General features: G+C 39.1%; 1 protein-coding gene across 2 annotated transcripts in view; it reads right to left on the reverse strand.

Annotated features, from left to right (window-relative positions):
* The window catches only part of LARGE1 (LARGE xylosyl- and glucuronyltransferase 1), a 296,670-nt gene that overhangs the window by 25,928 nt on the left and 255,419 nt on the right, over nucleotides 1-15,323 (reverse strand). For both annotated transcript variants that reach the window (XM_068142337.1, XM_068142338.1), the window contains 2 exons: nucleotides 14,186-14,341; nucleotides 3,693-3,856 (listed from right to left, as the gene is read on the reverse strand). In XM_068142337.1, coding sequence (XP_067998438.1) covers nucleotides 3,693-3,856; nucleotides 14,186-14,341 — 320 coding nt within the window. The remainder of the gene's footprint in view (nucleotides 1-3,692; nucleotides 3,857-14,185; nucleotides 14,342-15,323) is intronic.

A 15,323-nucleotide genomic window follows, 5' to 3' on the forward strand; every position in this document is an offset into this window, starting at 1 on the left:
ATTACAAAGCCTCTTGAGTTAATACAAAAGGAAATGAACCAATGCAGCCTAGCCAGATATTCTATTAAAAATTATGAAGGATAAACTATGCAACATGATTATCTTCTCTCCCTTCCAAATCCATATTACTAGATATTTCCCATTAATATTTATACAAAACACAAGAAAAGTTTTCTGCATCATCATGATCAGAGAAAATAATTTCCTGCCTCCTCCTATCTCCCTAAGCTTTGCAGCAGAAGGGAATAATATGCCACCAAACATACATTCTGATTCAAAATTAAGAGTTTTTTTTTCTCCTGCATTTCTGAGTGATCATGATGACATCCAAGATGATATAATCATTTTTTTCTTAGATATGAGATATTACCTTTACTAGTCTACATTATTTTATCTGTTATTGAAGCTAAGGTTATTATCAGCCCTGAAACACAGAGCAGAATTAGAAACATGAATCGATGAAAAAGATCTAAATAAAGTATGTGAAGGCTTTAGGCTTTTGATTGCACAAATAAGAAAGAGAGAAAAAGACTTTTTTTTTTCCCTTTCTTTCTTTTTTTTTTCCCAACATTAATCAGAAAACTAAACTCATCAGCACTCAGATTTAGGGCAGCCTTTTAAAAATGGAATACTTGCCTAACATGAAATGCAGCAAAAGGCCTTTCAAGGACTCCACGCAGTGGACAAATGGCATACATAACTTATTTAAATGGCACACCTGGTAATGCCTGCAAAGCTTTTCCTGGTAGTTAAGAGGGAACTGCGTTTTGCTGGTATAAATTTCCACCTGGACAGCTTAGTGTCCTTCAGAATACTCCATTTTCTGTGTTGCTTTCATTGACAAGCTCCACTTCCATGATGTTGATACAGGCCTGCTGGGTGATGCTCCATAATCTGCTCTCTGCAGGTTATTACTATACTCTCCTTTGATCATAAAAGATTCACAAGTTTCTAACCACATGACCAACCTGATTTGGTTTTGTTAGCCATCTTGAGGAATGTGTTCTCTTAAGGACTCTAGAGGAAATAAACAGACAGCTGTTCTGCATAATAAATGAGGTCATAATTTAGTTGGTAAATACTTTAAAAGTCTGTTTTGTTCAGGTGCATTTTGCTGGAATTCAATTGTTTTGTGAGATACTTTGATTCCACTTTTCTCCTTAACAACACTCAACCCATTTACAATTCATTATCATCTAGACTTCTAACAGTGTAATGCTTGTCCACATTCTGATCTCACATTTTTGTCAACTCTCACTCTGGTTTCTGAACCCCACGTACATACCATGCCTTTAAGAAGGCTGCCTAGCCTGAAACACAAGCATGGAAACCACAGTGATGCAATCAAGACGCTATCTAACAAAATGTCCCTTCTATATAAAAGGTGACTATTAACCAATGATGAACAACACTGAACAAAGTCTGTCACAAAGCTTCTGTTTACACACTAATGTTAGCTTCTAAACTTCATCTCTCTCTTTCATTTCCCAGGCCTACAGGACAGGTAAACATAAGCCTGTCATGATAGTCATGTCAGCCTTATCTCTAACAGGACTATAATTGGATACTCTAACAGGGCTATAATTGGAGACACCGGGAGTTGCTTTTTTCCTTTACTCAGATATCATTTGAAAGAATGATGCAGGAAAAGTAGCAAATAGCACACTGCTTATGTACATGTCATCTTACATCTGAGACACTGTTCTTAAATCTCTCTGGCTGTGCTGGAAGAGTTTAATAAAAGTAGTTTAAATATGATCCAAAAAAATAAGGCAGTAACAGAAAGATGGGGAAGAAAACAAAGCAGCTAAACAGCTCTTTGGTATGATATTATTTATTGATTTTAGCTGAAAGAAAGAATTTTCCACTTAAATCAATAATTTATACCAACACACCAATGAAGCAGGGAAGATTTTTTCCTGCACAGTACCAGGAGGGCTGTTCTTCCTGAATAAAAATGTGCGGTTCTGTCTATCAATAAAAACATGTGCCCCAGTGAGGATCCAGAAAGGGAAACAGATGCTCAGACTTTGCATCAGTGCCAGAGAATCAGCACTGAGCCCCAGCGCATTCTTTTCCTTTTTTTTTGGAATGAAATTCTGGGGGGAAAATAAACTATGTGCACACACCAGCTTTACTAATTTACTGTGTAATTTCTTTCTTTATTTTTCTAGTTTCCTCAATTAAAAACCAGACATGGATGTGCATAGCACATGTGCATAACATGATGTGCAGGGTGCACTGCTGAGGCACTGGCAAAACAGAACAGCCCCCATTCGTTCATGTTTATTTTAAACCAGGTTGTAACTGTTCTGCTGATCTGAATTTCTCCAACCCTTCTGAAATACTGCTGACCTCCACTGGTGTAGCAGTGATGGTATTCATGGGTCATGTTGCATTCTGTATGTGCTCTGCTAAATGGAATATTAGATTCTGGCTTATATTCAAGGAGTTGTGACCTGCTTTGTAACCCGCTCTGATAGCAGTAACTGCAAAGTTTGGACTAGGTCCGCGCTGGGAAGCAGAAGCAGAAGGAGACTGACAGTTCCAAATTCCACAAAGCTGTCTGATCCAGACTGCACTTTCAGACCTTCTGAAAAATTACAGCTAATTGCAAGGGTGGGAATCAGAAAGGTGCAGGTGGAACCTGTCATGAAATGAACTATTTTCCCCCCCCAAATGAAATACAAATTAAATTCCACTTTACATCAAAACTAGAAGTCAAAAAGAGCTAGATTAGAAATATTAAATTCTGAATATCGACATTTGTGTAAAAATGCAATGACTCTCCTCAAAAGCAGATGTTTTTAATTCCACAGTAGCACATTAAAAAACACCCTAATTATTTTTAACTACCCAATTTGACACTAAAATGTTTAGTTTTGATTTTCACTCTAAGAAAAAAATCATTAATTGAGATTTTCTGCAAGGAAATGCCAATGAAAGTAAAACTAATGTTGTCTAATGAAGAAATACTGTGTGTAAAAACTTGATCAACGACAATTACTTGCCTAAGTCTATCATAAACATATTTTTTTCTAAGCTGCCATAAAACTCCATAAACTAATAATGCCTGCCAATGTTAACAACTGAATAGAATAGAATAAACCAGGTTGGAAGAGACCTTCAAGATCATCATGTCCAACCTATCATCCAACACCACCCAACCAACTACACCATGCAACCAAGCACCCTATCAAGTCTCCTCCTGAACACCTCCAGTAATGGTGACTCCACCACCTCCTCGGGCAGCCCATTCCAATGGGCAATCACTCTCTCGGTGTAAAACTTCCTCTTAACCTCCAGCCTAAACCTCCTCTGGTGCAGCCTGAGACTGTGTCCTCTTGTCCTGGTACTGGTTGCCTGGGAGAAGAGACCAACCTCTGCCTGTCTACAACCCCCCTTCAGGTAGTTGTAGAGAGTGATAAGGTCACAACCCCTGCAGTTGCAGTAGTCTGCCTAGTATGAACTCTATCCACACTCATAGGTGCAGTGTGGAGCTGAAGTCTGGATGCATGTGTGCTATTTACATGCACTACTCCTAACTCAAGAGAGGTCTTACAGTATGACATCCAAGTTTCTACAAAAGCAGCTTTTTTCTCTCCCCAAAGCACTACATAATTGGGATTTCTCTGTAAGAAAATATTAATTGTCTCATGTTTCCAGATCAACAAAAGATTTTTTTTTCCTACCTGTCCATTGAAAGTTGAGCCACTAGTGTTACATCAGTATTGTCCGAAGCAGGCTCATATTCATAATGTAGGAAATACAAATGAGTGCGATGGACGGTGAAACGTTCTCGACGAAATTCATAGCATAAGTCATCCTCATCCAGCTCAGACAGCTGTTTCTGGAGCTAGGAGGAAAGAGTGAACATGAAGATAAATTCTTTATAGTCATTTGAGCAAGTCAGAGAGAAGGGGGAGGTTAGAAACTTGGAATGTGATTCAGTGAGGAGTGGAAGGGGACATACAGAATAGAGAGGTTTCCAGAAGCCTCACTCCTGCATGGCACTGGACAGGAGAAAGCACTTCTGAGTAAATCATTGTATCACGGCCTATACATTTTATATATGTATTGCATACTTTCAACATCCAGATTAGCAATGAAAAAGTGAGCAATCACAAGTTTCAGCCATGCAAATTGTCATTCCTTATTCCAAGCAGTGTTTCAAACTACTCACAGACATAAAGCTCCAGCAGAGAAGGCTCAGCAACAGATTAAGTTTGTATGTACTGGATCAAGCGATTCCTGTTCTGCTATCTCTGTTGGAGAATAGTAACTGCTACTAGCACCATGGACAGACATCTAGACAAGTTAAAATCTCTAACTGATCATTATTCCATCTTTTGAAATTTATATATCTGCACCAGGTAGATTTTGGAATGAAAATGTTCCATTGGCTGCAGAGGTGCCAGCGTTAGGCCTACACTATTAACAGGTTTCATGTTTCTGACTATTGAGTTTGGGAAATCCAAAGGGTGGCAGAGTAGCAAAGAACAGGTATTTTTTGGGTCACTTGGAAACCAAGCCCTTTCAAAGTCAAAATGAGCATCTCAAAGCAATCAAATCTTGAGTCACTTTGACATGTAGCTTCAAGAGAATAAAAGTTGAGTTCTGGGGGAAAAGAGAAAGGACAAAGAGAAAAAAACCTGACCACATGTCTATGCAGCTGACCAATTCCATCCCTGAACTAGATTCTTTTAAAAGCAAACAACTGGCTAGGTAATTTGAAATATAAAAGGAAATTCTGTAAAATGCTATAAAATGCACCACAAAATGAAAAGATGAGAATTCTATTTGGTCAAATAGAGCTCTCTTTGCACTGCTCAAAAATGTCGGTTATTAATAAAGGCACCGTTTTAGTCTTTTCACAAAAGCATCCTGTAAGAAGAATACAATTTCATATTAAGCAGTAATTAAGACAAATACTAATTTTATAGGAATTGTGGACATTTTTTTACAAATCTCACTGCTTCATGTGACATAGAGATATGGAATTATAGACACTCTGATTCGAAAATCTCTCCTTTTTGTTCTGTTCAGACTCAGTTAAAGTAATAGTTTCACCATCTTCAAGAAGAAAAACAAGGAAAATGTAGGTACTTTTTGTTCTAATACGGTTTTAAGAAGAAGAGCTCTTGTTCCTGGAACTGTAAGCACAATGGTTTCCATGAACAACAATGCTTACAGTGGAATTGTTTTCCTGTGAAGGCTGATGGAATAATTCCTAGTATTTTCCTATACATCACTCTATAATCTTCTTTTGAATAATGGGAATACTTCCTTTGATTTCAGTGAATTTTGGATCAGGCTCTCATTCTCCTTTGCTATTGTTCTGAACAGATCTTATAACATCCCTCAGGAGAGACTGCTTTTACAAAGGCAAGAGTCCGAACCTTGACAAATCTTTACTCAAACAAGACTTCAATTGAAAACCAGATCTCCTTCAGTGGAATAGAAATCAGGAGTTCTTTTATGTGTTATTGGAGTTTCATTCATTCTGCTTTGCAAATCATCATTCAGCTGAATCTGTACTTTATTTTTTGAACAACACTCAAACAATATTTACAACAATGACTAGAAAGAATATTCCTGTATCTTGCTTGAAAAGAGAATTAGTACATCCTAACAGAATTATCAAGGAGATGACAGAAATTTAACTAGCTAAAATAAAAGCAAAGCACATTTCAGGGGTACCTTACTATCCTGCTGTATGTACAAATGACAAGTCTATAATTGCACACCAGCTATTTAACCAGGCAGTCACCGATTGATTATCAGATTACATATGGGTTGTAAGATAAGAGGATATAAATAACTATGAGTTAAACATTAACATTTGGGCCTAAATTATGGCTTTGTGCACTACAGAAATCTGGGGTGGAGGAGACAGAGGAGACACTATTGGCTCATGCCCAGCTTTTCATTCACCAGAACTCCCAAGTCCTTTTCTATGGGGCTGCTTCCTGTCACCTCATTCCCCAGCTGCTATTGATAATGAAGGTTCTTCCATTCTAGGTGCAGGACCCTGTACTTGGTCTTGTTTAACCGCATGAGGTTCACCTAGGCCCACCTCTCCAGCTTATCCAGGTCCTTCTGGATGACATCCCACCCTTCTAGCGTATCAACAGCAACACTCAGCTTGGTGTCATAATACTTCTCCAATGATATAATTTTAACTATGGAATGCATATTGCACAGATCTATTATTGGCAGATAACAAACTTACAGCTTGTTTTAAGGTTTGCTCCCACATAAATGTCTTTTTGAAAGGTTGGGTTTATCATGGGAATGCTAACAGATCTGTGCAACCCACAATAAGGACCTTCATATCAGCTGGATTTGATAAAAAGAGAGCAACCCCACTACAGACCCCTGCGTTGTAACAATACACTGATGATAGTGAAGACTTCTCATCCTCAGAGTGACAAGCGAGTACCTGCTTAGCACAAGATTCACTGCTTCTTACAAGATATTCAATGCTAAGGCTACTTGCCACTCAGTATGTGGGAAATGTCACCTCTAGGAACCACTCTTACAGTTGAAAAATGTGTTCTTTCCAGGCTAAGTAAGGTAGATACTCTCTCAGAAAATGCTGTAATGAGAAACAACAAGTGCTTTCATTAGCATCATGATTTTACTTGTTTCACAAATTGATGAAGGCAGCCATGAGATGCCTGATGCCAAATCAAAGAAACATATACATTAAAAAAAAACAAAAAAAGCTTAGTTACTTCCCTGAGCATCCAGCTGGAGCAAATGATCAGACCTCACCTAAGGAAAAGTATTCTTTGAAGCTGGTCAAAATGTTGCATGATGGGTTGGACATGATGATCTTGAAGGTCTCTTCCAAGCTGGTCTGGTCTGGTCTGGTCTGGTCTGGTCTGGTCTGGTCTGGTCTATTCTATTCTATTCTATTCTATTCTATTCTATTCTATTCTATTCTATTCTATTCTATTCTATTCTATTCTATTTTCTATTCTATTCACACACCAGGCAAGCTAGGGGTTCTCAACTCTACCATAAATTGTCATGATTTACCAAGTCTACATATCTGACTGATACAATTGCATGAGATGAGGTGTTGTTTTCTATCCATATGACATATGGTAGAGCCATATTATGCATGGCACACAACATGTACTTTTCACCTGTGAATTGGTTAGTCTGTTCATAAATTTGCCTTCCTAGTGTAAGCATATTTGTGATTGGGATTATTTTTTTTTTAACTGTGGCACAGGAACAATCAATTTCCTACCAAAATCTACAAGATTTAATCTCAGGTGAGAGTGAACCAAAATCCTGATCAGAAGTATTTTCTATGAAATTAGTAGTGTTTTAAAAAAAACAACAACCACCAACAAAAATTGCTTTGTGCCTGGAGGCTTTGTAGATCCTGAGGAAGGGGATAAAAACCTAATATAGGCATCTTTCTCTCTGCTGGAGATTAAAGTGAGGTGAGATGACACTAGGCTGAAGTCACTCACTCAGTGTCATACTAACACAACAGGTGCATCTTAGATGAAAGCTTTTAACTTTCTGATCATCTTCCCTTCTCCCTGGTGTCTGCAGTTAAGATTCATAACACAAAATCAACTCAGCTTGGCCACTGAGATGAAAACCAGCACCAGCCCAGGATGAAACCATCATCTAGTTACAAACCGCAGCAGTTTTATTTCCTCCAGCATAGCTGTCCCAGTTTCCACCAGTAGGCAATTTGGATTGCAGCATTTAGCACTTTAAAAGTGTGTGAATTAACTCTTGCCTTTAGGATGGCACAAACAATGCAGATGATGATGCAGGGCAGAAAAAGCCTTCACTGAGTCTTCTTTGGGATGACCTACATAACGTACTTCTGGCTTCTCTGATGATGAGCAATAAAAGCCAGGCTAATCCCACATCAATTAAATCTTTCTTCCTCCCGCACTGTAAAATTTTATACATCTGCTGTGGGTCAGATTGAGCCTTCTGTGAAACAGAGCTGTGCTAAGGACAAAGAGGATAGTGCCTGAGCAATCCTACCTAGCAAGGAGAACTTTGCTGCAACATGTAAAAAGTAGCTATTACTCTTACTGAATGGAAGTAATGGCTTATCTGAACAGCAAATACTCACCACAGTAACAAACCAAATATTTAGGCATGCTTAACATCTTAGACAGTTCTGTATACATGAAATACAACTTTCCTTGATCTCAGCTGCAGATGTCAAATCTTAGTAGTCCTCTCCACTTCCTTTCTCCAGTCCCTGCCAAACTTTCTCATCTGAGCTGTTCCCAGACCTCTCTGGCAGTACAGTGCTTTGACAGGTTCATTGTCTTGCTTTTATTTCTTTAGTTTGTCCTTAGCCCTGTTCTTTCTTGTGTGGCAAGTTCTGCTAAGTCAGTCCCAGCCTTGTTTCTAGTCCCATAGTCCCTACTCAAGTAATCTGCCAGCTCCCTACACCTACAGCCTTCTTGCTCCAAACATTCTTTCTCCATAATGTATGTCCAAATTACCTCCTTCCTTTCTGCCTTTCATCTAGCTTTCTTCTTTTTTATAGGTGATTCTGGAATTTTTTTTCCTCTTCCATACTGTTTGGATCTCAGTGAGGGCAACAGATGTCCCTCAGAACAGAGACCAAATAGGTTCCAGGTCTCAGCTCTACTGTCCAGTCAGAACCTGGCACAGAATATTCAGAAGAAGCAGTCACAGAAGATGCCAGCCTTTGTCCAGGTCCCCTGCCTGCAGCATGTTCAACTCTGCCATGTCGCAGGGATATATATAATCTGCTCAGACTTTTCCAAGCATACTCCTAAGAAAAATGTATCTGAAGATCTGAGCCTCTTCGAAGTCAAAGGAAATACTACTTATGATGGTTTTCCAGCGTTATAGTTTGTGTAAGTTTTTTACCAGGTTGGCAAAAGACACGTTCCTGCCCCAAACGCCAGTTCCTTCTCTAAGGTATGGAGTATTTCCATGATGAGGTCATCAGAACTTGTCATGTGGGCAAACCTCCCAAGCTTTTCCCCAGATTTCATTTTAAAACATGAGAGAAAAGAAAAAAAGGAGAAATACCATCATGACAATAAAATCCCAGTCCGCTTGATCCCCCATCTAGCAGTACTGTAAGCACTTGAAAGCGGTGTAATAGCAACTTTCAGGCAACAGGACAGGCTACCAGCTCAGCATTTAATAACAGCAACAGCTACGGTTTTAGAAACAACACAGCTGGGTAAGTCAGGATTTCACCTCAAAATTGCCATGTAGCATTTGCTATTGCCAGAGAAAGACTATGTCATGACAAAATTGTAACTTCAAATCCCAGCCCTACAAAGATGCAGTATTCTGAAATCCCGCACCAGCAAATGCTACTCAAAGTTATCAGCCTGACTTCAGGTTCAGTACCCTGGTACTGTCTTGGAAGCTTTTTTGGTTTTCCATGTTATTTTTAGACATTCAGAAAATTCCTAAATTTGTTAGCAGAGTTTACACTGTGTGGTAACTTGCTAGAATCTCTGGCTATTCTGGTGGGTATTACAAGCTGGCTGGCACAGCCATTCGCTACTATAAAGAAATTCCGGTTTTGCACAAAAACATAAACAGGAAAAAAGCACATCTAGGAAGTCATTAGACAGCTAGGAAGTAATTAGACAGCTAAACAAGTGTTTTCAGGGTGAATTAGATTTTTAAACACTTTCCTTGTGTTGCTGAATTGGAAAATCTGAAAACAAAAATATGCAGAGACTTTCCCCTGTGTTTTCTAAAAGCCTTCTCCAACGGGACCCTACTATCCTTTCCTTAAATTGAGCAAGATCGGCGATAAGCTTCCCGATCTTGTTCTGGGCTTTGGATCAGTACGGAGGACTCACTGATAGGGGACACCCCATTCAACCTTCAAGTTTAGTGCTTTGGCAGAATTACCTGGTTGGAAATTGTCTGCAGGAAAGAAGCTTTATGGGAGGGCTAAAAGGTTGAGTGTGTGTCTCTGTGCTAAAATCAGGCTTACGAAATCAATCTCTCAGCATATCTACAGAGGAAGGCCGGTACGTAATAGACCCTGTTGAAATAGTTTAGGCTTTGCCGCAGGTCCATTAGAATGACACATTGGATATAAGCATTGAAGCCAATGGGAATTGTTCAAACTTGAGGCTGCTAGCTTTGCTTTTGTGGGTTTCTCTAAAATCTTCTGCATTGCATCAGAAATAAAAAGCAGGAGCAAGAAATGTCAATTAGCATAAGAGTAAGTAGGATGGCATGACTAAGGGCATGCTTCAAAGGCACTGACTTGAGTCAATGGCTGTGTTTACAGGAGAATTTGGATCATATTCTACATTTCTCATCCAGAATCTGCACAAAAGGCAAAGAGGTGATTGTAATACCTATCTGTAGAGAAGACTTTTCTCTGTGTAATCTCATTTTAGCACATATTGAATAAAGGGGACTTAACAGTGCCGCTCTATTGCAAGAAGCACATGACAGGCTCCAGTCCACAGCCTGTCCCAGCAACACACAGGGTCTGTCAGTTTGAATATTCAAAGGATGAAACATGCATGTTCATATAGACATACATATGAACATTTTTATATAAACACAAATTACCCCAGTCTGTATTTTTCTACCTCCTGTATTTCAGCTCTGTTCTGCTCATTCCCATTTCTGACATTTTGCAACCTAACAACAGCGCTGTTTGTACAGCTGAAGATCACTGACTGGATCAGGACTATACAGCAGAATATCCAAAGGCTGCCTTTAGACCTCTTAAAATCCAGCCTGTGGTATTATGCTTCCTTAGCAAACCATAAAGCACTAATCCTTCCATGTGCATATAGACACATATTTAAGGATACAGGCAAGTGCACACAGACACGGAGGACAAGTGAAAGAGATAAATGCAAGAACTGATTACCTTTTAAACTAATAACCATTTACATCTCTCTAGACCTGGAAAGAGCCTTTAAAAATGCAAGATAAATAATTCACGTTCATTTTAAGCCCACATCAGCACTGATGAGAAGCATAAAGGGGCCTCAGAGTCAGAACTAGCCCAACAGTACCCACTGTCACACTTCCTTTTCATGTTTTACAGATATCTGCATTACAAATGAGATTCCTTAATTGCAGGTTTAATTCTAAATAAAACATCATTACAAATATTAAACTGTAAAGAAGCAACAGCTGGCATATTGGAACAAGACCTTAAGGGTACATTCTGATAGAGCCAGCCTGTGAGTGACAGACTCAAAACAGCCACTGCTGCTTCTATCACACAGCTCAGTTCAATTAGTGCTTAAGTATTGCACTCTGATTATAAAACCAGCAGAGCTACTTTAACATTTTGTCCACTGGCCCACAGTACACAGAAGCACTGGCAGCTGAAGGAGCACTTTTCATCCATATACAATGCCTAGCATGACAAAACCCAGTTGTGTTTAGGGGCTGATAGTCTCAGTTTAGAGGAGGAAAAATAATAGGTATTAAGATTAACCAAATAGCAATTCCTACTTTACATACACTTGGGTTTGTAGAAATGATGGCCATTTATGTAATATATATGCTTAGCAATCCTAATGCAAATGCATGGCTGCATCTTGTTAGACTAAAGGTCCATCTAGCCCAGTATCCTGTCTCCAGCTGTAAGCTGGAGAGGCCGCCTAGAGATGAGTGTAAAAGCAGAGTGAGAGTAGAGCAAAGCTTCTTCAGAACAATTCCCTAGTCCTGAGCTTGTGGTTCAAGGACTTTCTGCACCAAAGCTTAACAGCTCCTGATTGATTTTCTTTCCATGAAGAGCCACTTTTAAGCATATGTATATTTTTAGCAACATTACCTCCTGCTCAAAGGATCATTACATTGTGGGTGAAATGTCTTTGTTTTGAACCTGCTGCTTGTTTTTTCCCCTTCATGCACCCTAGTTCTTATATTGGGAGGAATGACAAACAGTGGCTCCCTGCTCACCTTACAAGCTGCTTCGTTTCTGAAGATTATCCTGCAATAGATCATGGAAATGTCCTGTATTTTACTAGGACACCTGTGACACCGTAAATGCTACAGCTGTGACACTGTATATGCTACAGCAGACAGAGTGAAACTATGAGTGGTTTTCATGATAATCCTATTTTTAGGGTCTCATAATTTCAAGCCTGAAATTTGTATTCTGCAATCAAAAGGACACAGTTAAATTCAGAGGGGAGATTACATCAAAAGTAACTAATATAAACCACTATCTTCTCCTACGTGACTACTCTTAAGATATCTGAGGTTAGAATTTTTTTTCTGTGTGTAACTGTTCTGATAGCAGGCTGTTAACTTTTTGGTATCTCTTGGCAAGTTAGACTCATGTATTTCTGCATGTCTAGCTCATTCTTTCCCAGTATCTCTCTCTCTCTCTCTTCTTTTTTTTTTAACTTTATAAATGGAAGAATGAGTTACATTTCTTTTTCAGACGCAAGTCATACCATATACCATATTGCGTTCTACTTGTCTTGAATAAGAAACAGGCTTGAACAGTTAGTCATTTTCAGTATCTGTCAACTAGATACAAGCTCAGTAAAATGAGCCATTTTAAACTTTCAGGACTGCCATTTTCTGCAACAAGAACTTACAGTCACTGTGCACTGTTCCCCAGCAACTTGTCGTCTGGAATAAATCTGTTTATTAAGGGTTTACAGAACTCCGGAAAATACAGCAACAAGTCTGTGATTGCAGTCATGCTCTTCAGTATAATTTTAACCTGCATTCTTAAAACATGATGAAAGTGGTTTGATTTCTTGTGGTTTTTTGTTTGTTTGTTTTGTTTTTTAAATACCTCACTCCCCTTTCTCTTCTTATCCTGTTCTCTTAATTTATCTGTTGTATCCTTATGCCTCTGACTGTCAGAATCTTAGTAGTCTTCTATCACATTCAGTTCACTTGATTGTCTAAAAGCCTCTCACTCTTGAGAGGAGTTTTTTCTCCATGTGCTTTTGCTCTCACTGTGTGCTTGCCTTCTCATTCTCTTTCTTTCATCCCTGCTTCAGCCTCTCAGTTAACATTTATCTCCTCTACACATCACTCCCCACTCCTTTCAGAAGGCAGTGGGATGGTCAAATAAGTATCTGGAAAGCCATGCCTTGGGCTAAAATATATCTATCCAGCCTCTGAGTGCTATAGTTAAAACACTAGGAATGGTATCTCCTGTGGTCACTTTATCCACAGACTAAATGGAAACACTCCAAGTCCAATAATGTTATTGATTGCCAATTACCTCGTAACTGCTAATGTGTACACGATACTGGCTTTGCTTTATTGATTTTTATATAGAGGATGCTGTATATTTTAGATTTTTTTCCCTTGAAGATAACATAAAATGTTACAGGTTCCCTTTTATTTTCTTTCAGATTATGTAGCCAAAGTTGGCACTTGGTCTATAAACCTCCAGAGTCCACATTATGCGCAAGGAGTTGATACACATCTGGGCATAAACACTTCAGTTAACAGCTTTTGACATTGGAATTATATGTACTAAGGCACAGACACATACATAAGAACATCTGTATGTAAACATCCTTGATTTCAAACATTTTTAAAGGATTTGCTTCGTCTGAAAGATTCTGATTGCAAATCTTATGCAGATACACAAAAATGCTGCTGTGTTTGGTTAAGGGCAGTGCAGAAAAGCCCTGCAGTCTCACAGCCAATGTGTTACCTTGAAGCATTAACTCACTCTATAGATTGCAGCATGGCAAAAAAAATCAGAGACCTAAATCTAGTAGTCTTGATATTTTAATTTCTTCTTTGTTATTTGTGCCTTAGTATCTACTAACCAACATTGACATTACTATGCTGAACGAACACACAGTAAGAAACAAGGTCTTTCCCTGGAAAGCTTTAGGTCTAAGGGTGTGATTTGCAAAATTGCCTAATGGAATTAAGAGACTAAACCCTCATTTTCAGCCTGTGATGTTACCTCTGCTGGGGATTTTTAAAAGGCAAAGTAGACCAAAAAAACCCCAACCCAACAACAAAGAACAGGGGAAATACAGGACTAATAAGATAATTTTACAGGTGAAGAACTGAGGCACAAATTAAATGATTTCCACAGCATCACTCCTGGAATCTGAGCAGTGACCTCAATTTTCCCAAGTCCCTCTGCACTCCACTGCCGACTCTCCAAGTCTTCATGCTGAACGCACCACCCTTTAAATCAAGTCCTAGGCATCCCACTTACATTTTCACTGTTAACATCTGTCTCACTGGGGCAGCCAAAGAGTTCCCGTCTCAGTAAATTCCCATCATATTCCAGGAACGTCAGGTAGAGGTTGCGGAAAAACTCCACATGCTTGTTTTTCACTCGCAGCTTCTTTGGTGAGTTCCAGTGAATCACCTCAGAGCAAAAAAAGAAAGAGAAAACACATTCTGCAGTTAGAATACAGATACACTTTATCTGCTCTTCTCATGTGTGTTCAGTTCACTGCCCTCCCACAAATGTATAAAACCCCAACCCAACCCCAACACTACAGACTTCTGTCTTTTCATTCAGGTGTCAGGATGGCTTTGCCACATCTTTCACAAGTAAGTACATACTCTGCAGGTGATGTGCTTTGTACGTGATGAACACGTACAGCATGATGTTCTCCTCTATGGAGAACCTGCACATTGGAGCTCTAGTTTGTGATGCAGCACCTCATAAATGCTGTCACAACTCCAATCAAGGCCCTGATAGGTTATGGACTGTGTTGGACAAGATGGCAGGATGATGAATGCAGGGGTGTATGTATTAAACATTAATCTTAGATTGCCACATGACTGTTTAAGATAATGAAATCAATTCACTGTTTCAGGCTGGGTGGACATTTCTGTGGTTAGATATTGAGAAGAAAAAACCATTCAAAAAGGACTGAATGTAATCTGACTTCCTTTTTGCCACTGCTTCATTTGAACAAGCCTGATCGCAGTTGTGTTACACAGTAATGCAGTACAATGCTTCACCCTTTGAATTCCATTTCTACCAGGTATTTAGCCACTGCTAATGGGAAATGAATCTCACACTGGCCTGGATTTAACTCCAATGCTGACGTAAAGGGCCTGATTCTCATTTACATCAAGGCAACTTTACACTGCTGCCAGTGTGAACGAGAATGGGGCCCTAAGGAAAAACAAAGAGGAAGCCAAAAGTGGCTTGCAGGAATGATTTCATTTTATGGAGGCTATATTTCAGGCAGAAGTGAAAAATACCAAATGCTTTGTATCCAGTTTTATTCCTGTGACTTCTAAAGAGATTTAAAAAAAAAAAAAAAAAAAAAAAAAAAAAAAGAGTCTCCCTTGGGAATATTTCCAAGCTATGAGTTCTGGAGGTTCTCTGAATC

This window comes from Melanerpes formicivorus, unplaced genomic scaffold (genome assembly GCF_026170545.1).
Source record: "Melanerpes formicivorus ecotype bairdi unplaced genomic scaffold, bMelFor1.0.p_v2 SCAF_8, whole genome shotgun sequence".
NCBI classification, from domain to species: Eukaryota; Metazoa; Chordata; class Aves; order Piciformes; family Picidae; genus Melanerpes; species Melanerpes formicivorus.